The 25,510-nt window shown below is 40.5% G+C and overlaps 1 protein-coding gene across 2 annotated transcripts in view; it reads right to left on the minus strand.

Annotated features, from left to right (window-relative positions):
• Window positions 1–25,510, minus strand: part of UGGT2 (UDP-glucose glycoprotein glucosyltransferase 2) — a 191,250-nt gene that overhangs the window by 96,180 nt on the left and 69,560 nt on the right. For both annotated transcript variants that reach the window (XR_007154714.1, XM_047870316.1), the window contains exons 11-14: window positions 17,024–17,115; window positions 11,654–11,804; window positions 1,391–1,510; window positions 477–562 (exon numbers count right to left, since the gene is read on the minus strand). Coding sequence is in view for 1 of the 2 variants with exons in the window: in XM_047870316.1 (XP_047726272.1) it covers window positions 477–562; window positions 1,391–1,510; window positions 11,654–11,804; window positions 17,024–17,115 (449 nt within the window). In the remaining variant the exon portion in view is untranslated. The remainder of the gene's footprint in view (window positions 1–476; window positions 563–1,390; window positions 1,511–11,653; window positions 11,805–17,023; window positions 17,116–25,510) is intronic.

Genomic DNA, 25,510 nt, shown 5'->3' on the forward strand with positions numbered 1-25,510 from the left:
ATAACATCTAGATGGACGGAATGTGTTAATAGAGGGGGGAGGGGAAGTACTTAATTTGAAAAGGTTTGATTTGTAATGTCTATTCACCAACATCCGCCTACCTATTGGATTTTTCCAAACTGTCAAACTCTCTCTGGTGGTGATATTATTAAATGATTGTGTTTTTCCAAGAAAAAAAAACGGAAAGTGTATTCTTAACCCAATCCCAGGGAAATGGATCCATCTATAAGCACCCAAAGTGATGAGATCACTCTCTCAGGAAATAACGGGATAAATGAGACTACCAAGCAGCTTTGATTAACATAGTCGATCATAAAGGTAAATGATACTTCACAACAGAGCTGTGTTGTGTTGGGCATTAGAGACCACCACTGCTTTGAATCCCACATTAACACTCAATGCAATACTCCTTAATACAACATGAATTTCACAGATTTCCTTCAGTTGATAGTTTAATGTTATAAACTGACAATTACCTAAGAGGAATTTTGTGATAATAGAGAAGTTCAGCAAGTTTTATAAAGTCCAAGGTATATTCTTGGGCAGGATCAATAAACAGAACCTAAAAGAAAGTAGATCGTTTATAATCACTATTTTGTTTTAACATTTTGGAATTTTCATGAAATTCAAGTTTAGTCTGATTCCTGTAGCTAAAAGTATGAAATTCAAGGTACAATCTTTTTTTAAAGAAATTTCTAGCAATACTAAAGAATTTTATATAAGAACTTCACAGATAATGAAGGATTTCTAAAGGCTGCACATCTGAATAAGACATGGAATTTAATTACCAGATTATTCATCCTCTTTCTGAACCACAGCACAAAGAAAATTTTTTTATGTGAAGTGAAATATCGTATTCTAAATGTGCACTGGATTTTAATATTTTTAAAAGATAGTAATTGAATTTTGAAAAAAAATAGCATTAACATAACTGCTCTCTCTACCTTGCTGTAGGAAATTTGTCTTTGTGGGAAAAAAGTATTTTCTACACATTTCAAAGTTCTATAAGGTTATTTAATATTGTAATAGTGAACTCAGACATGGATGGTAAAGTGATATTTATGTGTTTTTCCCTGAAATGTACTAAACTTTAATCATTAGTTCTTTATTATACAGAAGGAAAAAGTTCAATCAAATTCCTTTCAGAAAATGTAAAAGTAACTCACCACCAATATCATATTGGTATTATAAAAGCACATGTAAACAAGAAGAGGCAGATTATGTGACACTGCTGGCTTTGGACAGTCAGTCATGCCACCTTAAGCTTGTTGCATCAGGTAAGTATTTCCTTCTTATTACACAGATGTCTATTTACCAAGAACAAGGTAATCCAAAAAGAATGCTGACATCTCTATAAAAGATGTATATAAAATGTCAAAATAAAACTCACCAAATTATGAAAATTACGCCTTATGGAAGGTACAGTTCCAGGGAACACTGGCTTTAGAAGCTCCTGGCAACTTGTAGGCCATGTAACGTACAGATCATCATTTTCTAGGTCATTGATCCACTAGAAAAGAATCCAGAAATCTTTAAGTATATTAACACTTAAATCATCCTCAAAGCCAATTTTTATTCTATCAAACAAGTAAAATCATACACAGAAATTTATATATTTCTGATTAAATGGAAGAGGCCAGTTGAATATTCTTTACATTAAGGAATACATCATGTACAACAATTTTTATTACCATGGCCTTTAAGAGTAAGCCTTCCCCCGCCAGAACAACTGACTTCTATTCAGGTTTGTTTTTCATATTAAAAAATAAAATTGGGGGTGCCTGGGTGGTTCTGTCAGTTGAGGGCCTGCCTCTAGATTTCAGCTCAAGTCATGGTCTCATGGTTGTGGGATCAAGCCCCTCATCAGACTCTACACTGGGTGTGGATCCTGCTTAAGATTCTCTCTCTCCCTCTCCCAGTAGCCTCCCCCAACCCTCGCACGTGTTCTCTCTCAATAAAAATGAATAGGTAAGATTGCATAGAAATTACTCTCCATAAACTATTTGAGAGAGATAAGTGTTTATCTTAATTATCAGCAGTAGAGGAGGCAATGAGGTCCTCCACCTCCCTTCTCAAATTTAAACCCTCAGACATAAGGAAAATAAAACATGATACCTTGGAAAGCCAATTAGAATCAAGAGGTAACTACTTACACTAGACTAAGCCACCTGCCTGAAACATGCTAAAAGCGGGCGGAAAACATATAAACCTTTGTTTACATGGAGGTAAGGTCAACCAACAATCAAGAGTCAAGGAGTTACAATCCTTGAAAGCAGGAGGCATTAAGGGAAAAGCTCCATGCTCACCTCAATTCTATCCCTAGGGGCATTTTCAAAATTGCAGCCTGGAAGAACTAATTTAAACTGAAACTGACAGCCATATTGTGCTGGAAAGACAGAAGTTAAAATTAGGGTTTCCTAAATGGTAGGAACTGGGCCAGGGTGGGGGTGGGGAGAATCCAGGAGAGGAGGAAACTGCAGGGAAGAAAACAAACCGTCTTTATACAAATTCCTCTCATTTGCTGACTACTAACCTGCACACGTAAGCATACACACACATACTCACCTCAACACTGCCAAAAAAAAAAAAAAAAAAAGCAGCTAGGGGGAATTGACACTGGGAAGTTGAAACTGCAGCCAGGGCATGGTAATAAGGAGACAGAAGTTGAAGTTCAAAGTGTTAAGACTTTGGTAAACACCGTGCTTTGAGAAAAGGAGAGGGAGGGCTAGCCCCTAGAAGTGAGACACACAGCAGAAGAGCTCTCACAAAGCCCAGAAACCTGCCTCAACAGAGCCGGGGGAGGCCTGCTGCCTGGACTGCTGGGCAAACCTTACAAGCCTTTGCTTCCGTGACTTGACATCGGCAATTTGGGGCTCCTCTCAAAAACTGCCATGTAAATAAAGGACCAAATATTACAACGTAAGAGAAAAACCAGATAACATAGGACTTACACAAGGACTTTAATGATTTACATATTAAAAAAAGAACAAAAATAGGGCCACCTGAGTGACACAGTCGGTTAAGCATCTGACTTCGGCACAAGTCATGACCTCATGGTTTGTGAGTTTGAGCCCCGCATCGGGCTTGCTGCTATGGGCATTAAACTCGCTTCAGATCCTCTGTCTCCCTCGCTCTCTGCCCCTCTCCTGCTCATTCTCTCTCCCTCTCCCTCAAAATAAATAACTTAAAAAAAATAAAAAGAAAATGGATGGAAGGATGGAAAATGTTAAGAGAAAAACCTATTTTTTAAAAACAGAGCCAGCAGGATATTCTAGATTTTACTTAGTTTTTTAAAAAAAATTTTAAAAATGTTTATTTTTGAAAGAGAGAGACAGAGCACAAGCAGGTGAAGGACAGAGAGAGAGAGGGAGACACAGAATCCGAAGCAGGGTCCAGGTTCTGAGCTGTCAGCACAGAGTCCAACATGGGGCTCAAACCCACAAACTGTGAAATCATGACCTGAGGCAAAGTCAGTTGCTTAACTGAGTAAGCCACTCAGGCGCCCTGGGATATTCTAGATTCTAAAACTCTATACTTAAATCCTAATTAGTTCTTAACTGTAGACTGGACACGAAGGAAGACAGTGATAAGTCAGCTGGAGACAGGTCAATCAAGTGTATATTAACTAAAGTACACAGAGAAAAAAACAGTGCAAAAATTCAAACAAAGGGTAAGAGAGATGAACGACACAGGCAAACGGTCTATCACATGCCCCTCAAAGTCCCAGAAGAAAGGAGGGAGGAGACCATTGGGACTGAAGAAATTAGGCGGCTTCTGCAGTGTTCTAGAGGTTTTGGAGAGCTGAACCAAGTCAGAGGCAGTGGTTTCAGAGAGAAGACTGAATTCAGAGACACACACACAGAGGGACAAGTAAGAGGGAAAATCTAGGGTAATTCATGGCTTTCAGAAAGGAGCAGCATACCAAACATTGAGACAGCAGCTGTTAATAGAAGCAGGTTGTTGAGGGGAGAGGACAGGAAAGGGAGACGGTTCAGTCCGGGACGTACTGAGGAAGTCCATAAAGACACGCGGGCAGGGGTAACTGGGTCAGCTGCAACAATTTCCATTTTGTGGTTAACAAGTATGATGGGGATCTGTGATTAGCTTACTTCTGCTACCATCTGTCCTGGTAATACTGAGGGGAGGGAGAAGGGAGAACTTCAGTCTCCCTGGAAAAGTAGGTAGTGATATATCTTGCTTATGTTTCTGAGATAACTCCTGCCAAGATGTGAAGGTAATGGGAACAGTTCTAAAGATCCTGGCAATATGCTAGGAATCCCCTATGAACTGGAAATCTTGGTAGACTCTAGCAGTGTCTAGATCAGTTCATTGTTCTCTGGGAATCCGAGGCCAGTGGAGGAAAAGGCACCAGAGTAGAGGATATGAATATCTGATCCCCCTGATCACTTAATATTGGTTTTATGTGAAAAACTGGCCTTATAATGCTTTATGTATCTGTCCCACTGAACCTGATTAATGATTGGAGGCAGAGTCACTTTTAATATGGATCAAAATAGCTGGAGGTGTTTACTGAAAATGCAGATTCCTTGGCCGGCCTTCAGACCTACCAAGTAGCAAGAATCTCAGAATAGGGCCTAGGAATCTCCATATAGAACAAGTGCCCTTGGTGATTCTTACCACAAATACTGCAGTGAGAACAAACACTACAGCAATGGCCCAATTTATAGCATGGGTGCTGGGTAAACTCACCTACGTGATACCCTGATCTACTTTGGAGAACTACAGAGACAATGGAAATTGGGTGCATAGGCCCAGAGACTGAACTGCCCATTTCTCACTTCAAGTAAATTTACAGAAGCAGCAGCAATGAGCTTTGTGAGCGTGACCTCACAAAGCTGCATTGAGAGCTGGCATTGAAATTCCAATGAACTACCTCTATTAGTTTCGTTGGTCACAACTCTGGCCTTTGTATCTACTGGGCTGCCAAGACACTGAATAAAAGACATTGTTATTAACAGAGTAGAACCTACCAGACAATCTCCTCAGCGTCCTAGGAGCTACACAGGTCAGCAAAAGGACACAAGGCTGGTCATGGTGTTACACGATGACTCTCTTTCTGAGAGAAGCAAAACACTTAAAAGATTTATAATTTATACCTTTGGGTTTTCTTGAGGGAGTGGCATCAGCAAAATGGCTAAGGAATTCCAAAACTCCACCCTTACATAAAAGCAACAAAAAACTAGAAAATCTGGGGGGGGGGGGGAATCAACATCATAAGAACTATGAAAAATAACCAAAAGCTTGCAGCAACCTTGAGAATACTGAAGAAAAATGGCTGAGTCTCAGTAAGAGCAGTGAGATTTGTGGTGTGATAAGTTATCCCAGCCCTATCTTCTGCTACCAAGCTTATCAGTAACTTTGACAACAGCAGCCTGAATTCCAGTACCAATACTGGAGAAAGTACAATGGACCTCATTCTGAAAGAATTCTAGTTTTTGTTTGAACGGTCTGGTGACTTCCTAGAAAACCCACTGAAAACCAGGGCTTTATCTGACTGAGTCATAACAGTGTTAGAGCTGCAAACCCAATTTGAGGAAAACATTTATGGGCAGATGTTTTAGTTACTCCTTCCTGAGGCAACAGAAAACGGTTGGGATGAAAGCAGAGTAGTCAAAATCCAGTGAAGAAAGGTTGGGGAATGAGACGTTTTGGGAAATAGGGTTTTAAGACATTCTGGCATATTCCTGGGATTTTCTAAATGGCCCTGCACATGCCCAGGGAAGACTGAAAGGCCCCGAATTCTCTTCTCAGGTTGACTCTGAAGTTCTGTGCAAGCAGGGAGTGAAGGCTGAGGCACATGCACACCGCTTGGCTGAGGGTCTGACCCAAGCTGCCCCCTCCTCCCTCAGCCACACACATAGAGCCCCTATTCAAGACTGGAAGGTTTTCCGGGTCCGGGGATTTAAGTAAATCTCTGTCCAAAATTGAGTAGATGACTAGGCTAGAATAACAGAGATTTCCATGGCCACACACAAAAAAGAATATAGACTTTACAAAGTTAGTTCAGAGAAGACACTAAACAAATGATAAAAACAACAGCAAACAGTAACAACAAACCCAGGGAAGGTGAGAATCTGACTTCTAGTTCAAAATGTCCCATGTTCAACAAAAAATTAAGAGGCATTGAAAAATCCTAAAATATACATAAGAAAACAATTCCATTTACAATAGCATCAGGAAGGATAACATACTTAGAAATAAGTTTAACAAGTAGTAGGCTTGTATACTGAAAGCTACAAAAGATCACTGAAAGAAAATAAAGACCAAGTGGAAAGGCATCCCATATTCATGGATCAGAAGACTTAATGTATTAAAATAGCAATACCTTCTAAATTATCTATAGGTTCAATGAAATTTCAATAAAAATGCCAACTGTCCTTTTTCCAGAAATGGACAAAATGATCCTATAATTCATAATGAAGGGCAAGGGTCCTAGGAGTGCCAAGATAATCTTAAAATAAAATAAAACAAATTTGGAGGACTCACAATTCCAATTTCAAAACTTACAAAAACTACAGTAATCAAACAGTGTGGTGTCTGCATAAGGGTAAGATATAGATCAATGGAACTAAGAGTCCAGAGTAAACCCATGTGTCTATGGTAAGCTGATTTACAACATTATGGGGCTTGGATGGGAAATTTGCTGTCATAGACTGTGGGGCCCACTGTGGGTAGCAAGTTACATTCTTAATCTGGATAAAGAATTCATTTCTTCTGCCTGTGCTGACTAGTGTTTGTTTTTAATCTTATCACTGTCATTTTGTGACAAAAACAAAGAATTAGAGCTGTTTTGATAGGATGACAAATGGCTAGGGTGACTTGGGAACTTTAAAGAAAAGGAAATTGAAGAAAATGATCATAAGCAACTCAGGAATATGGCTACATCACGGATATCCCAGAATAGAAGACAGAAAATTGCAGCTAGGGGCAGGGGTAGTTTTGGTGGAATATGACCCAGCCCCCTTCATGATGGGGGGTCTGGCACATTAGACTGAAAAGGAATTACAATGCAAAGGAGCCAAGCATACAATTGTATGGTCATTTTTACAGACTTTAACAAAATACTAGTGAAACCTGATGTACTGTGGCAAGACAACAAACAGGAAACGAAACTATATAAAATTTAAGTTGTGTCTCCTGACGTCTGGTGAGAGAAACCTAAAATGGTTAACCACCAAGGATGGGAGAATATTCAATGACCTTCTTGAGTTTTTACTCAACTTTTAAGCATGCAGATTTTAAGAAATAAACTGCCAGGGTTTGTTTTGGGGAGGGTATAAATACAGAGGTCGAAGTAATCTAACTCAGTGACTCAGCTTTTTCTGTAAAGACAAAAAGTACAGAAACAGATCCAGGGGGAGAAAAAGAATTAAACGCAAAGTATTGCTTTTGTTCATGAATAACTGTTTTGACATTAAGGCATCCAACAGATTTTCTGAGTGCTTCCTATGTGATAGGGCCTGTTGGATGCTGAGGATATTTAACAAAGTCCTGGTTTTTATAGAGCTCACATGCCACTGGGAGAAGATTATATGTAAACAAATAAATACATATCATATTGGGAGGTAGCAAATCTAAGCAAAAATCAAGCTTATGCATGAGTTAATTTTGCTTTCACAGACCAAGGTGAAGAGTACTCAAACCCAGAGCTCTGCATTTCTTGCCAGTTTTTTTTAAAGGAATCCAGAAAATCAACTCTCACAAATAATTATCTACTGAAAGCAGATACTTTCCAAGTGGAAAAATAAAAGCATTTGAGACACAAAATTTCCCTTAATAATATGCAAAAAAGGGTATTTAAAAAATTAAGCTATTATTTAGCCTTTAAAAAGAATAAAATTCTGCCACATGCTACAACATGGATGAACCTTGAAAACAGTATGCCTAGTGAAATACAGACAGAAATGGACAAACACTATATAATCTCACCTTTATGAAGCACTTAGAAAAGGCAAATTCATAGGGACAGAAAGTAGAACAGAGGTTACCAGGGAGTTTGGGGAGAAGGGGAGAAGGAGTTATTGCTGAATGGCTACAGAGTTTCTGTTTGGAACGAAGAAGTTCTGGAAATGGATCTTGGTGATGACTTTACAACACTGTGAATGTACTTAATACCACCAAATCACACACTTATAAAGGTTAAAGGAGCATATCTTATACACACTTTATCTCAATAAAAAATTACTTTGATACTCTTAGAATGGAAAAGAACGTCTCCTAAGGTGTCCAAGAGCTGGATCAAGAGAGCTGTCACAGCAATGCAGTGGGGAAATGGCACTGGGGGGACAAGGGGCAATGGGGACAGCATCAGGCTGCCCCTCTCCAGTGGTGACTGGCCTTCGTGGCCAACCCGGGAGGACCAGGATGTTATTTTATAAATGGAGCTGCAAGGTTTCCTTATTGACTTATTTCTTATTAAGAGTAGTCTTGAAGACTACTTTCCTTTTCTTATTGTAGCCCACACTCCCAGTGTCTTCTACAAATGCACGAATGCTTGAAAGTCACAAAGTATTAGGATTACTAACATGGTCATTCCTTTTTCTGATGAAACATTTTTAGAGAAGACATCTGTTAATGGAGCTTAGAGATTTCCAAGTCAAAGTAAAATCTAGCCAATGAGACAATATGGTCTAAAGAGCAGTAAAACACAGTAGCAATAAACATTTACAACAAGGCACTTAGTGTTCTAGAGAATACACTAATAATACACTAGAGAATAAACTAATTAATAACTTAGGGAATATGGCATTTCGTTGTTGGTGTTGTCTTTCCATGATTCTTGGATGGTAGACTAAATTTGTAAGTGAGAAGGCTTTTCAGGTAGGACAGAACTATAAAAACTGAGATACTTCCAAGAAAATCCCTTAAATTTTTACATGAGACAGTTAGCAAGATGTTCAGAGAGGTTATGCCTCTTTACATTAAAAAAAAAATTTTTTTTTCTGGGGTGCCTGGCTGGCTCAGTCAGTGGAGTGTGTGACTCTTTTTCTTGAGGTTGTGAGTTTGAGCCCCATGCTGGGTCTAGAGATTACTTAAAAATAAAATCTCTAAAAAAATTTTTTTCCCCGATCATAGAAAGTAAAATATACCTGCTAAAAATTTGGCCTTTACAGAAAGCATGAAGAAAAAGACCCAACTACCCCTTAAACCACACCACCCATTAATAAGAACATCTTGATACATTTCCTTCTGATCCTCTATCTTATCATGTAAGATAGTCTTTTTTTACTTAACATGTAAAACATTTTTTTAATTTAAATTTTTTTAAAATTTAAATTAAAAAAATAATTTTTACTTAACATGAGAGCACAGTCACTGTTCCTGACACATCCTTATACACACAATCCTTATAAACATAATTTTGGTGTCTGAATAATACCTGAGCACATGGATATAAAATTTACAACATTTCTCTATTACATACTTAACTCACTTCTATTTTGCTTTAAAAACATGCAGTGGTGATCATATCTTTGGGTATAAACACTTTTCTCCATTTCCCACTATTTCCTTATGTGAGTTTCCAGTGAAATTACTTGATCAAAGTCTATAAATGCTGTAAAGGCACCACAGCCACAACTGCTTCGAAGTCTTTGCCAATTAATGCTCTTTCCGTTTGTCTTTATATCTGTCTATATTTCCTCAATTAAGTTGCAGTTTGTATTATTCATTATTAAGATTATTACATAGTAAAGATATTATCCAGGTACTTGCATTTTTATATTATGAATAAATCATTGTGTCTTCCAAGTGGCTTTTGGAAATAAAGCTTTTGATCTGCTGTCACTTCAAACCCATTTTACTGAAGTCTTATTAATTGTAACAGCTGTCTTGGAGGAGTTTTAGTTATATAATCTGCCACATGATACTTTTATTTTCTCCTTTCTAACTGCCAAACTTTTTTATACTAATGTTAAATCATAATGGTGATATGTTGTAACTAGAATGTTCCTAGTTTCACGACTAAAAATTATGTTTTATGTTGGTTTGAGATAAATATTTACTTATTCGTTCAAAGAATATTTATATTTATTACCTACTAAAACCAGGGGTATAATGGTGAGAGGAAAAAAATGGATAAAAATTCCTACTTTCAAGTTTATATGGTCTAGTAAGAAACGAAGTCCTCAAAGAATCACAGGACAAAATTGCAAAATTATAAAAACTAACTGCCTAAAGTATAAGGAAGGATTGGTAATCGTGTAACAATAAATACGTATACAGACACACACGTGTGTGTACGTGGCGGGATAGAAAGGGTTAACTCAGTGGGCCACGCTGCTCACACTTTGCACGTTCTGTACAAGGGCTTGTTTCCGTGACAAAGGTCCTCTAGGTTGGCTTCCGGTAACTGAGCCCTTAAGAGGTTCTGACTGCGGCCTCTCTCCCTCGCGGAGGACCTCGCTGCAGGCTCTGGCAGTCTGTACAGAGCGAACATGAACATGACAGGATGAACACCTGCCTTCCGTCTGAGGGCCAGGAGCTTGAGTGGCTGACCTCAGTCACCCAGCCACCGTATGCCTACACAACAGACCGGCTCGAGCGCGCCTGGCGTGCATGGTCATGCAGGAAGTGAAGCACGTGGGAGCTTGCGCCTGGTCTCCCCTGGACTTCACCTCGTGCTTTCTCCCTCTGCGGACGCCACTCTGTGTTCTGCTCACAACAGCCTGTAACCTCGAGTATGACAACTTCTAGGCTCCGTGAGTCCTTCTGGCAAATCGCCGAACGTAAGGGGATGCTGGGACTCCTCTGCACAGGGCACACAGGAACACATCCTCCGAAGCTGCTCTCGGTCCCAGCTGTTGGGAGCTGCAGCCCGAAGAGCGAGCAGGAGCTGCCCGGCTGGAGGGAGCACGACGAAGGGAAAGTGGGGAGAAGAGTATTTCACAGCCTAGAAACGAAAGGAGGGAGAAGGCCACCGACAGCCTCACGGGCCTCACTCGGGAGGGCATCGGAGCTGCGAGCAGGCGGGGACGTGAGCAGACGCCCAATCCCGCAGGTGCAGCACCGACCGGAAGGCTTGCGGCCACTGTGAACCGGCCAGACGAGCTTGTCGTGATGGTAGGTGGCATCCTTACATTCCACTGATTTTAATAGTGGATGTTCAATTCTTGCTGTCGTTCATGGGGTTATTTGTGTTTATTATTTTTTTTTAAAGCTGGGACGGATCCTGAACGAGTGAGTTCTTGCGAGGAAACGCAGAGAACAGGACAGACAGGAAAGCTAATACAAGAAATCAGAGGGGAAGAGTCTGTATTTTCACTTTTCTTCGGAGTTCTCCTGCAACCTTCTCCAAAATGCTTACATTTATTTGAAGGCCTGCCAACAATGGGTTTTACGTTCAGTCTTAAAGCTACTAAAGGTTTTTAAACTACATGAGGGGCGCCTGGGTGGCTCAGTACGTTAAGCGTGTCGGACTTCCGCTCAGGTCACGATCTCCTGGTTAGTAGGTTTGAGCCCCGCGTCAGGCTTTTCACTGACAGCTCGGAGCCTGGAGCCTGATTCAGACTCTGTGTTTCCCTATCTGTCTCTCTCTCTGCCCCTCCCCTGCCCGCACTCTGTCTCTGTCTCTTAAAAATAAACATTAAAAAAACCTTTTTTTTTTTAAAAGGAACTACACATAAGCACTTACCATTATAGAAGAATGCCTAATATCTAATGCATAGGTATGGTCCCAAACATGGGATTTTAATTTTAAAAATTTGCTCATATCTTCTTTGCTGATCCCAAGATTGTGAAGGCCATTCATCATTTTTCCTTCCAGTTTCAGCATATCCAAAATTCTTTTAAAGAAAAGAAATGAGTTTTACTTTCATTTGCCACATTAAAAAAAACTTTAACGTTTATAAGTTTCTTAAACATTAGAAACAGATTCCACTGGTATTTTTATGAATATCAGGAAAAATATAAAACTTATTAACAAACAAGGAGTTCTAATTATCTAGGGTAAGCTCATGTTGACTTTTTGTGTACATTGACAAAATCTTTCTATTTAAAAGGCAAAGCAACAAGATATATTTATTACACTCTTTACCAAAGAAGTGAAGATATGCTCATCCCTGAGCAAGCCAAAAAGGAAGGGAAAAATATACTAGGTCACCATTTTGGTAAATCAACTAATAAAACAAGGGGACCCATGACATAACATTTTAGCACAGAAAAAGCCCCATTAAAACATGAAAGTTCACATCTGTTTAGAACACACACTAAAATTTCTCATCATATATGTAACACTTTGAGAGCTCTTAAACACGACAGGAAGATTACTGCTAAAAATAACAACATCAATATACAATCCCACTGGCAAAAAGTTTGGGCAATTTGATTCCTTACACTTCTACTGATCAAGCTCACACTGTGTTCCAGGTAAGTCTACGTCCTTCCCAAACAGAGCGCACCTCACTACCGCCTCAGGACGTCCTGGTGATGCAGGCGAGGCCCAGACAGGTGGTCTCCTGCCCAGGCCTCTCAGTGGGTGAGGACAGAGCTGGGGTATGAATGCTATAGGAAGGCAGTGCTTCCCTGTATCTGTAAAGGTAAGACTTTACAGGTAGTGGTAAAGTGTGTGTGTGTGTTTGCAAAGGTAAAGCTTTCCCAGGCAAGAAAGGACTTTATTGCTTTTTGAAACCAAGTGTTAAAATTCATATTTATAATAGTTAACCGAACTGCTTCATCACAAAATTCAACCACGGAAGAAGTCACTTCGCTTTTCAGAAATGAACAGAATCAGAATAAAGCAATGTGTGGATTTCAGAATACCATGCTCAGGCAGGCCTGGAGAGATCTACACTTAGAAGGCTGAGATCTAATATCCGAACTCTTACAAAAGCTGGTTTTTGTTAGTGTTTTCAGCTGGCCTGGATGACTTGGCTCTGAATGTCTGTACCCCAGACACTCCTGACCACTGCTTTACAAAGCACCGTTTTTACCCACCCGCCTCCAATCTATGAGAAGATGACACGTATGCTCAAAAGAGCACTAGCTTAGATCCCCCAAATCCCAATCTAATTATAAGATTTAGTCTGGGCTACCATGCTACTTCATGTGAGGCTTCTTGAAATTCTTAACCCCTTTGGTCTAAATTCTCTTATTTTGTAAGATAAGAATTCCAGATTGCTTGCCAGTGCTCTCTCCGTTTTTAAAATTTTATGATGCAGGGCACCTGGGCGGCTCAGTCGGCTAAGCCTCCGACTTCAGTTCAGGTCATGATCTCGTGGTTCATGGGTTCGAGCCCTGTGTCAGGGCCTGTGTTGACAGCTCAGAGCCTGGAGCCTGCTTCAGATTCTGTGTCTCCCACTCTCTCTGCCCCTCTCCGGCTCATAGTCTTTCTCTCTCAAAAATAAATTTAAAAATTTTAAAAAATGAACATTTTACGATGCTTACTGGTCACTCTTTTTGGACAACTTTAATATTCTCCACAGTTTTTGGCGCCTGGGTGGCACAGTCGGTTAAGCGTCCGACTTCAGCCAGGTCACAATCTCGCCGTCCGGGAGTTCGAGCCCCGTGTCAGGCTCTGGGCTGATGGCTCGGAGCCTGGAGCCTGTTTCCGATTCTGTGTCTCCCTCTCTCTCTGCCCCTCCCCCGTTCATGCTGTCTCTCTCTGTCCCAAAAATAAATAAAAAACGTTGAAAAAAAATTAAAAAAATAAATAAAAAAAAATATTCTCCACAGTTTTTGTATCTACCATCTTTGTTATCCCAACCTAGTCTCCAAGGAAAACCATCGAGAGAAAAACCTGATCGAGTTACACAGTACACTGGAAAGAGCATGAGGTTTTGAATCCTGCTTTTTGCCAGCTGTATCCCTATCTTTGAGTGACATTAGTGTCATTTTCCCATCTAAAAGAGAGAATGGTGATAATCACTGTATAAGGTATTAAGATTAAATTAACTCACTACTGGGCATACAGCTGTCCTCTATAAGCATTAGTTTCTTCCTTACTCTTTTCAAATCCTGAATTTTGGCTACCAATGGGGAAAAAAAAAGGTTCTTTAAATATGCTAGGTCTATTTATTAAGAAAATGCCTTGGGGCGCCTGGGTGGCGCAGTCGGTTAAGCGTCCGACTTCAGCCCGGTCACCATCTCGCGGTCCGCGGGTTCGAGCCCCGTGTCGGGCTCTGGGCTGATGGCTCAGAGCCTGGAGCCTGTTTCCGATTCTGTGTCTCCCTCTCTCTCTGCCCCTCCCCGTTCATGCTCTGTCTCTCTCTGTCCCAAAAAATAAATAAAAAACGTTGAAAAAAAATTTTAAAAAAAGAAAATGCCTTATATCTATAGATTGTGAAACAAAGTAATTTCTCATGCTTCTCTTTGAAACAGGTACTATCTTTAGATTGGCTTAGAACCCTTCACTGGCTTCTCCAGCCCTGAAGACAAAAGGCAAAAATCCAAAACTGGGTCGCGCAAGCTGACCCTTCTCACGTGTGTGGCCTCAGCTTCTTCTGGCTTCTCACTCCACAGCCCGGCCAAAGGAGTCCACTGTCATTTTCTCCAAATACCCCATTGCTTGCAGAACCTCTACTGTCCACATTGCCTGATTCGTCTTTTAAGTGTTAGCTTAAATTATCACTTCCTTGAAGAAATCTGACATTTCTACTTGTCCCTATGTTCCGCCAAGAACTAGTTTAAATCTCTGGAGTTATAACCTCCCAGAGCACTGCACTTTATCTTTTATAATTCACACTGTCATTATATATTTGGTATCAGTTATCCGACTAGACCACTTATTCTATCTCTACCATTATACCCCCAATATCGACCAGCTTCTGTAGCATGCAGGCACTCAGATATTTACTGAATTGAATTTTAATATTGAATTAATTTGCAATACTGAATTCTAATGCTGCGTGCATTACAAATATGTATTTATCAAGAGCCCTGAAGGATTGTGAGTCGGATAACTTCAGATACACAAAGAAGCCCCACACAAGCAGGGATATCAAGACGCCTTTGTTCCGTCTGTCTCTTTGGCAGGTATACTGTGGTGACACCACTCAAGCAGAACAGGTTGGTTATCAAAATGCTTAATATCCACTTGGCACCAGCTTGTCTGGTCAAATCTGTGGCTGAGGTGATTGTTCAAAGGAAAAGATGAGTCAGTGGCTTTAGGGCACAGGTGTGAAACACCATTTATGGAGCTCCAAATTTGCTCAGCCCTACCTGCCTTCCTCCCTGGTCACTGCTACAGCCTCCTGCTGTCTAACCTCGCTGGGGAGGAGAGCCAGGCTCGGCCTGGGCCATGACTGAACCACTGCAGGCCTGACCCATGGAGGCGCCAGCTCCTCCCACTACTTCCAGGACCTGAAGGTCACGGTGCATGGTATCAGGCCTCAACAAGCCAAAATGCAATGAGACAGGAGATGGGAAAGAAGCTAATTCCTCACTCCCAATCTTTTCTTAAACAGGCAATTCTGAAGTACTAGTGGCACAGGACCTTGCTCTAGATTTAGGACATAATTTCAGTAATAGGATATTTTCCTTCCTTCTCCTCTCTCCTGAATCACTTCCTTTCATGCTCCACACTGGTTTTATTCTACATGTTCTGATTTCTTTTGGAGAATTTGTTTATTTTGGGCTAAAAATGCCAGAAAACCTAAATATCCTCACGCGTTTTCTTTTCCTCCTTGGAGGGAATTACAGTAGTTACGACTAGTGATTTTGTATTACGTGTTGTGCAGATCGCTACCTACCAGGTGGAGGAGCCAAGGGGGCTTTATTTCTTGAACAGCCTAAAGCCTTTCTAAATTACTGGGCAAAATGTTCCTATGCAGACTTTCCCGAAATCTACCCACCATTCTCCCTCTCTCAAAAAAAATTTTTTGTAATGTTTATTCATTTTTGAGACACAGGGGTTGTGTGGAGAGAGAGAGGGATACAGAATCTGAAGCAGGCTCCAGCCTCTGGGCTGTCAGCACGGAGCCCGAAGCGGGGCTTGAACTCACGGACCGCGAGATCATGACCTGAGCTTAAGTCAGACGCTTAACCGACTGAGTCACCCAGGCATCCCTTTTGCTCCCTCTCTTAAACCCACTTTCACTGTTCCTGAGCACAGATGAAGTTTTGTCCCCCTGAAGCTCACAGGCCAGGAGCTAACAACCACTCTACTCTATGTACAGTACTTAGCCTACAGATACTTCATTATCATTTTTCCCAAGGATCCAACTAAATAAAGAGAAAAGCCTCATTTGAACTACTATGTTTCTCAGTCATTCCTATACTTTCCTACTCTTTCCAAATTGGTAAGAAAAGATGATAAACATTTCATTAACTGAAGTTCAATGAAAGTTTATTCAATTGAATTAAAATAGAATATCTGAACTAAAGTATTGTGTTTACTCAGTTTACCTTATTAATTTTTAAAGTAGTTTTATGCTTCTCTTTAAATGTAAAATAATTTCAGATTGAGTTTTCTTCTGTTTGACCCTTGACTAATTTATGGATCAGTGGCCATGATAAACACAATACTTTGTAATTTTGCCCTACAGCATTTTTCAAGAATTGTTTTTGACCTAAACAGATACCCTGCATTCTATAATTTCAAATTTCCTTTCTGACAAATAGAAGTCCTTTAAACTCTTTTTGTTTTCATTCTTCTGGGGAAATGTGTCATGTTCCTCTCAGTTCCTTTCTGGAGGGTAGAAGTCCTCAGCTGCTCAGCCCAATCCCAAGGAACTTCCCTGCTAACGGACAGACCTACTCATGAAAGACCGTTCCCAACAATGTGACAAGTATAGGACGAAAGTTCAGAAACTTCAATTTTCACATCTGAACAGATGTTGCCAAGGTCTCTCCCAATTCTGCGTTCTAAGACACTTGTGAGTACTCCACCAAAATAATAACAGAATTCTGCCCATGACAAATACAAGACTTTCTGAAGTCTTGCACAAACACATGTATTTGACTTACCTTTAAAGTAATTATTTGCATTTTGGCAAATACAAAACTTAGGACAACATTTGCCTTTATACAAGTCATAGTTAGTTTGTATCAGTAATTCAATACTTACCTAAAAGGATCATAAGCACTCATATCCACACGAAGTCCATTTATGAACAGACAAGCATCACCTGGCTGAATTTCAAATCTAGCATGAAGAGCCTTGAAATAGAGCAGGGGAATGGTTAACCAAGTCATGTACCAACAGTGATCTATGCCAGGAGTCAGCAAACTTTCTGAGGGTCATATAGTAAGTAGTTTAGGCTTTGCTGGCCACATCATCTGTCACAACCACTCAACTCTGTCCTTACAGCACGAAAGCAGACACAGACATGTAAACAAATGGGCGTGACTATGTTCCAACAAAACCTTTATTTATAAAAACAGGTGGCAGGCCAGATTTGGCCTATAGCTGCAGCAGTTCACCCACCCAAGCTAAGTGATGGAAATCTTATGATAGGTTAGAGATACAAATACCCAAATATTTTGATTCTGCAATACAGGATATTAACGGTCCACTTCAGGGTGCCTGGCTCTGTCAGTTAACCATCTGACTTCAGCTCTGGTCATGATCCTCGCGGTTTGTGAGTTCAAGCCCCACATCGGGCTCTGTGCTGACAGCTCAGAGCCTGAAGCCTGCTTCGGATTCCGTGTCCCATCCCCTCTCTCTCTGCACTTCCCTTGCTCTCAAAAATGAATAAACTTAAAAAAAAATAAAGTTCTAATTCTATGACAATTACTTAATTCATTTTGTATCGCGTGTGTATGCAGTTGTACACACACTTAGAATTTGATAGGTGCCATACACCTAACCCAGGACTCAAAACTTGGGTGTATCTGTAAATATTTGTTGGAGATCACTCTAAGTTCATAAAGGCTTCCATTAAAGACTTATCTCAATGTTGTTTTTCATTCAGTAAATATCCCCTGAGCACACGCTCTGAGCTAGAAACCACTCCAGGCACTAGAGCAGTAACAAAAGTACAGAATGTGACCTTCTTGCCAGTGAGGGGGTCAAATCAACTTCAAAGCCTAGTCTTGCTACTTAGTCACGGTAAAGTTTGGATACAGTTATTTGCTTCGTATGTCTCAGTTTCATCATCATCATCTGCAAAACGGGTGTACTTATTCCCATCTCACAAGTTATAGGCTGTAGATATATGGGTGCCTACTCACATATGCGGCACTCACAAGCGAAGCTTTTATTATTACTGTTAGCAGGGCAGGCAAATTCATTTAGAAGGAAAAACAATTTCAAAACAGTGCATTTCAGTGATGCTATGTGAGTGACCTAACGGAGACTTCTATAAATTATTCTGGAAAGGCAGGTGAAGCAATTAACATGAGGAGATTCAGAGAAGGCTTGGCAGAGGTAAATTTTTCTCTATGGTGATCACTCACCACGACAGGTTACATAAAGAGAAGGGAGAGAAGGAACTAAATTTGTAATAGGACAGAAAGTATTTCCACTTGATTTACAGAATACTAGCAAGAGGTTAAACCTGAGAAGATTCATAGGTGAAAATAGGATTTATCTTTAGCTATTTCTATGCCTTTCTATCGAAGACTTATTCTAAGAAATCTGCATTCCAACTTCATAATCTACAGATGTCTAATGAACTCATCACTGTTTTCCCCAAAACTTGCCCTGAACCTTCACACACATGGCCTCCAGCTCTCTCCAGCACCTCATTCATTTTTAGGCATCTCAACAGTAAGGAGACAGCATATCAAGTACACAGATCTATACTAAATTGCTAATTCCCTCAAGAATGCTGATGCCAGCCCCTGTGCCTCGAACAAAGAAGATACTCAAAAAAGGGTAATAAATTAAACTCAGTGGATTTGATTGCTAAAATACTGTCTACTGGCGACTGGCCGACAAGTTCTTTCTCATTCCCCTCAGAGGAGTGAGCCTTAAATCCTGGAAAATTACCCTGAGAATATGATTTAAGGTAGCTTTTCGCAAATCAAAAGGTAACACTTCAGTTTCCAGCAATATGATGAACCAGAGATCCTGAAATTCTACTAAAAAAAAAATACAACATGCTGGATTAAAATATTAATAATGCCCTCTAAATAAATGGTTTAGTTCTTAAAAGTAAAGCATCTAAGGGCAGAAAAGAAGTAGGAAGAAGAGTCAAGGATGTAAGCGAACACTGAAGGCCCTGCCCCCAAGGAAATCTCAAGCTTCCCAGGTAGCCTAAAGCTTAGGGTTTTAAGGGTGGGCCCACCCAGGGCAGGGAGGAATGTCAGATCCTTGTGCACACAAAGGAGTATTATACTCACAGTGAGCCTGGCAGAAACAGCATAGAAATTTGCCGATCTCCCCTTGGTTCTTGGCAGGGGAAGAACAAGTTTTCAGTAAGGATTCATGACCTCTTTCATTTTTAGGAGTTTGAGGCTTGACTTCACACTATTTTTAAGGTCTAAAACACATACACAGACCTTTTATTGGAAGTGGAATTAAGCTGGGGGTGCTCCTAGGCTTTGAGCAGAAATGAATACAAATTCCCAGTGAGAAACAGGACCTCATTCAAAAAGAGGGGATAAGCTGAGGCTGAGGAGAGATCCAACTGGCAGAGAAGTAGGGAAGCCTGTAGTTCCCTCGTCCCTCAAACACAGCAGTGTTGAGGCCAAAGGACTTTGAATTCCAAGAGTCCAGGCTGCAGAGTGACAAAGACGTCTCCAGGGACCCACGGGGACAACCTGGCGGGTCATAGGTGTGTGATTGCAAACTGGGAAAGATAAAACAGGCTGTATAACGCAGGGACGGGAGGGATCCCCTTCTGCACAGAGACAAAGGGATGAAAAAGAGAGACTAAGGAAGCGTAGGACTATATCTGGACAAGAGAAAAACCACAGAGTAGGACAGAGAAAGATCCAATCTCAAACTGTGGGGCTTCCTCTGAACTGAGGCCGGCTGCCCTGTTTGTGCACCTGGGGAGGAGGGGAGCCAGTCCTGGGCTCGGTACCTAGTTCAGAGGTGCAGTCTGCAGTGGGAGAAAGTGATCCTCTCCCTGGAGTGCTGTGGGAAGAAGGTATATAACCATTCAAAGGACAAAGGCTGCCTGTGCCCACCAGCCAGAAGTCATATCTGCCACGCAGAGCGGCTCTTCCCCGGAACTGGGGCGCACAGAGCAGAGCCCTTTAAGACATCGGGGTTTAAATCCCAACCGTGAGCCAGGGAGATGCGAGAGTTGGGGGAGTGGGGCAAACTGCTTCCTTCACGCCCTCCTGTGGCACTGCAAGGATGGCCTGAACGAGTGGTTTGGGACACCTGGTCGGTGAAGGAGAGACTCAAGTGTCGCCATTTTTCTCCCCACCACCTCCAACATGTGGCATCAGGGAAGGGACAGCAGGTTCACAGTGGAGGCGGGGACCCGCCCACACCAAACCACGCCCCTCTGTGCCTGCTGACTCTGGATCTACTGGGGCAGGACAGATGTTAACCAGACAGCCCCTCCTCCAGACCAGTGCTGCCCCTGGTTCCAAGGCCCCCAGTGGTTTTGCATTTTCTAATTCTTGGACAATTCTTGTTTTGTGTGTGTGTGCGTGTGTGTGTATATATATAAATACACACACGTTTTTTTTCCCCCCTCTTCCTTTTCTCCTTATTTCTTCCCTTCTCTAGTCTGGTTATTCTGGTTGCGGTTTGTTTAAGCAGACATATTGAATCTATTCTCTTTACTATTCTATATCTCCTTCAGTTTCCTCTCTGTCTGGATTAAGCCATAGAGTTTCTCTGCTCAATTTTTTCTTTTTCCCTGCTCCTGTCATCTCTCTCTTTGTATGGGATAAGGCCTCTTCCATCAACACCATCACCCCGTTGTTTTGCGGTAGCTGGTGTTTTTGTTTTGTTTTTCTGTTTTTTGTTTTCTTTTCCAAGGCTACTTCAGCAAACAAATCAAAGCACACCTGGTGGAGGGTCCAAAACATCACGATGGGTAGGGAGATAAAGCAACCACAGTCACAACAACAGAGAGCAAGTAGCACACTCCAAAAAACACCTCCTGAAGGGCCAGGCCCTGGAGACTGTATGACCCCTCTTTAATATAGTAGTGCAGGACACATAGCAAGCTTTTAAAACACATAAGGGACAGGGAACTAGCCAAAATGATGAAACGGAAGAATTTTCCTCAAAAGAAATTTCAGGAAGAAATGACAACTAAAGAATTGATCAAAAGATATAAACAACATAAGTGAACAAGAATTTAGAATCATAAGATTAATTGCTGGGCTTGAAAGAAACATGGAAGACAGCAGAGAATCTATTGCTGCACAGATCAAGAAAGTAAAAAATAGTCATGATGAATTTAAAAATGTTGTAAATGAGGTGCAAAATAAACTCGAGGCAGTGACAGCAAGGATTCAAGAGGCAGAGGGGAGATTAAGTGAAAGAGAAGACAAAATTATGGCAAAGATGAAGCTGAGAAAAAGAAAGATAAGAAAATTCTGGACCACGAGGGGAGAATTAGAGAACTAAGTGATAAGGTGAAACAGAACAATATCCATATCATAGGAGTTCCAGAAGAAGAAGAGAGAAAGGGGCCGAAGGTGTACTTGAACAAATCGTAGGTAGGAACTTCCCCAATCTGGGGAAGGAAACAGACATTGAAATCTAGCAGGCACAGAGAACTCCCTTCAGACGTAACTTGAATCCATCTTCTGTGTGACATGTCATAGTGAAACTGGCAAAATATGAAGATAAAGAGAACTCTGAAAGCAGCTAGGGATGGACAAATTAGACACCCACTCAAATGGGAAGAAACAGAAAATTTAAACAGACCCATAACTAGACAAATGGGCCTTAAGGTCTACCAGGGTACCCACAAGGGTAGTAGCAGACCAATCTACTGAAATGTGGCAGGCCAGAAAGGAGTGGCAGGGAGTTTTCAACGTGCTGAAAAAGAAAAATATGCAACCAAGAATCCTTTACTCAGCAAGCCTGTCATTCAGAATAGAAGGAGAGATAAAGGCTTTCCCAGACAAACAAAAACTGAAGGAGTTTATGACCACTAAACCAGCCCTGCAAGAGATTCTAAGGGGGACTCTGTGAGTGGAATGTTGCAAGGACCACAAAGGACCAGAGACATCACTATAAGCATGAAACCTACAGATAACACAATGACACTAAATCCGTATCTTTCAGTAATAACACTGAATGTAAATGGACTAAATGCTCCAATCAAAAGACACAGGGTATCAGAATGGATTAAAAAAAAAGCACCCATCTATTTGCTGTCTACAAGAGACTCATTTTAGACCTGAGGACACCTTCAGATTGAAAGTGAGGGGATGGAGAACCATCTATCATGCTACTGGAAGTCAAAAGAAAGCTGGAGTAGCCATTACTTATATCAGATAAACTAGATTTTAAACTAAAGGCTTTAACAAGAGATGAAGAAGGGCATATCATAATTATGATGTGTATCCATCAAGAAGAGCTAAAAATTATGTCTATGCACTGAATTCAGGAGAACCCAAATATATAAAACAATCACAAACATGAGCATCTTATTGGTAAGAATGTGGTAATTGCAGGGGACTTTAATACTGCACTTACAGAAATGGACAGATCATCCAGACAGAAAATCAATAAAGAAACAATGGCCCTGAATGATACAATGGACAAGATGGACTTGACAGATATATTCAGAACTTTTCATCCTAAAGCAGAATACACATTTTACTCTAGTGCACATGGAACATTCTCCAAGATAGATCATATGCTTGGTCACAAAACAGTCCTCAATAAATATAAAAGAATTGAGATCATACCATGCACATTTTCAGATCACAATGCTATGAAACTTGAAATCAACCACAGAAAAAAAATTGGAAAGCCTCCAAATGCATGGAGGTTAAAGAACATCCTACTAAAGAATGAATGGGTCAACCAGGCAATTAAAGAAGAAATTAGCAAATATATGGAAACAAATGAAAATGAAAACACAACAGTCCAAACCGCTTGGGATGCAGCAAAGGGAGTCCTAAGAGGAAAATACATAGCAACCCAAGCCTATCTCAAGAAACAAGAAAAATTCCAAATACAAAATCTAACAGCACACCTAAAGGAACTAGAAGCAGAACAACAAAGGAACCCCGGGCCAGCAGCAGAAGAGAAATAATAAAGATCACAGCAGAAATAAACAATATAGAATTCCCGCCCCCCCCCCCCAAAAAGCAAAACAGTAGAACAGATCAATGAAACTAAGAGCTGGTTTTTAAAAAAAAAATAACCAAAATTGATAACCCCCTAGCCAGACTTCTCAAAAAGAAAAGAGAGAGGACCCAAATAGATAAAATCATGAATGAAAATGGAATTATTACAACCAATCCCTCAGAAATACAAGCACTTATCAGAGAATACTATGAAAAATTATATGCCAACAAACTGGACAACCTAGAAGAAATGGACAAATTAGACACCCACACAATACTAAAACTCAAATGGGAAGAAATGGAAATTTAAACAGACCCATAACTAGTGAAGAAATTGAATCAGTTATCAAAAATCTCCCAACAAATAAGAGTCCTGAGTCAGATGGCTTCCCAGGGAAATTCTACCAGACATTTAAAGCAGAGTTAATACCTATCCTTCTCAAGCTATTTCAGAAAAATAGAAACGGAAGGAAAACTTCCGGACTCATTCTATGAAACCAGCATTACCTTGATTCCCAAACCAGACAGAGACCCCACAAAAAAGGAGAATTACAGGCCAACATCCCTGATGAACATGGATGCAAAAATTCTCGACAAGATACTAGCAAATTGAATTCAACAGTATATAAAAGGAATTATTCACCATGCTCAAGTAGGAATCTTTCCTGAGCTGCAGGGCTGGTTCAATATTCGCAAATCAATCAATGTGATACATCACATTAATAAAAGAACGGATAAGAACCACATGATCCTGTCAATACATGCAGAAAAAGCATGTGACAAAATACAGCATCCTATCTTCATAAAAACCCTCAAGGAAGTCGGGACAGCAGGAATATACCTAAACATCATAAAAGCCATACATGAAAAGCCCACAGCTAATATCATCCTCAGTAGGGAAAAACTGAGAGCTTCCCCCTGAGATCAGGGACACGACAGGGAGGTCCACTCTCACCACTGTTGTTTAACATAGTGTTGGAAGTCCAGCTAGCTAGCATCAGCAATCAGACAACAAAATGAAATAAAAGGCATCAAATTTGGCGAAGAGTTCAAACTTTAACTTTTCGCAAATGACATGATACTCTACGTGGAAAACCTGAAAGACTCCACCAAAAGGCTACTAGAATGGATACATGAATTCAGCAAAGTCACAGGGTACAAAATCAATGTATAGAAATTGGTTACATTTCTATACATCAATAATGAAGCAACAGAAAGAGAAATCAAGAAATTGATCCCATTTACAATTGCACCAGAAACCATAAAATACCTAGGAATAAACCTAACCAAAGATATAAAAGATTTATATGCTAAAAAACTATAGAAAACTCATGAAGGAAAATGAAGGAAACGGAACATCCCATACTCATGGACTGGAAGAATATTGTTAAAATGTCAATACTGCCAAAAGCAATCTACACATTCAGTGCAATCCCAATCAAAACTGCACGGGCATTCTTCTTAAAGCTAGAACAATCAATCCTAAAATTTATATGGAACCACAAAAGACCCCAAATAGCCAAAGTAATATTGAAAAAGAAAACCAAAGTGGGAGGCATCACAATCCAAGACTTTAGTCTCTACTACAAAGCTGTAGTCATCAAGACAGTACGGTATTGGCATAAAACAGACACAAAGACCAATGGAATAGAATAGAGTACCCAAAACTGGACCCACAAAATGTACAGCCAGCTAATCTTTGACAAAGCAGGAAAGAGTATCCAATGGAAAAAAGTCTCTTTAGCAAATGGTGCTGGGAGAACTGGACAGCAACATGCAGAAGAATGAAACGAGACCACTTTCTTACACCATACCCAAAAATTAACTCAAAATGGATGAAAGACCTAACTGTGAGACAGAAAACCATCAAAACCCTAGAGAAGTAGGCAACAACCTCTTTGACCTCAGCTGCAGCAATTTCTTGATCTACACATCTCCAAAGGCAAGGGAATTAAAAGCAAAAATGGGACCTCATCAAGATAAAAAGCTTCTTCACTGCAAAGGAAATAATTAACAAAACTAAAAGGCAACCAACGGAATGGGAAAAGATATATGCAAATGACATATCAGACAAAGGGTTAGTATCCAAAATCTACAAAGAACTTACTAAACTCAACACCCAAAAAACAAATAATCCAGTGAAGAAATGGGCAGAAGACATGAATAGACACTTCTCCAAAGAAGACATCCAGATGGCCAACAGGCACATGAAAAGATTCTCAATGTCACTCATCATCACGGAAATACAAATCAAAACCACACTCAGATATCACCTCACACCAGTCAGAGTGGCTAAAATGAGCAAACCAGGAAACTACAGATGCTGGCAAGAATGTGGAGAAACGGGAACCCTCTTGCACTGCTGGTGGGAATGCAAACTGGTGCAGCCACT

Source organism: Prionailurus viverrinus, chromosome A1 (assembly GCF_022837055.1).
Source record: "Prionailurus viverrinus isolate Anna chromosome A1, UM_Priviv_1.0, whole genome shotgun sequence".
In the NCBI taxonomy this organism is placed as follows: domain Eukaryota; kingdom Metazoa; phylum Chordata; class Mammalia; order Carnivora; family Felidae; genus Prionailurus; species Prionailurus viverrinus.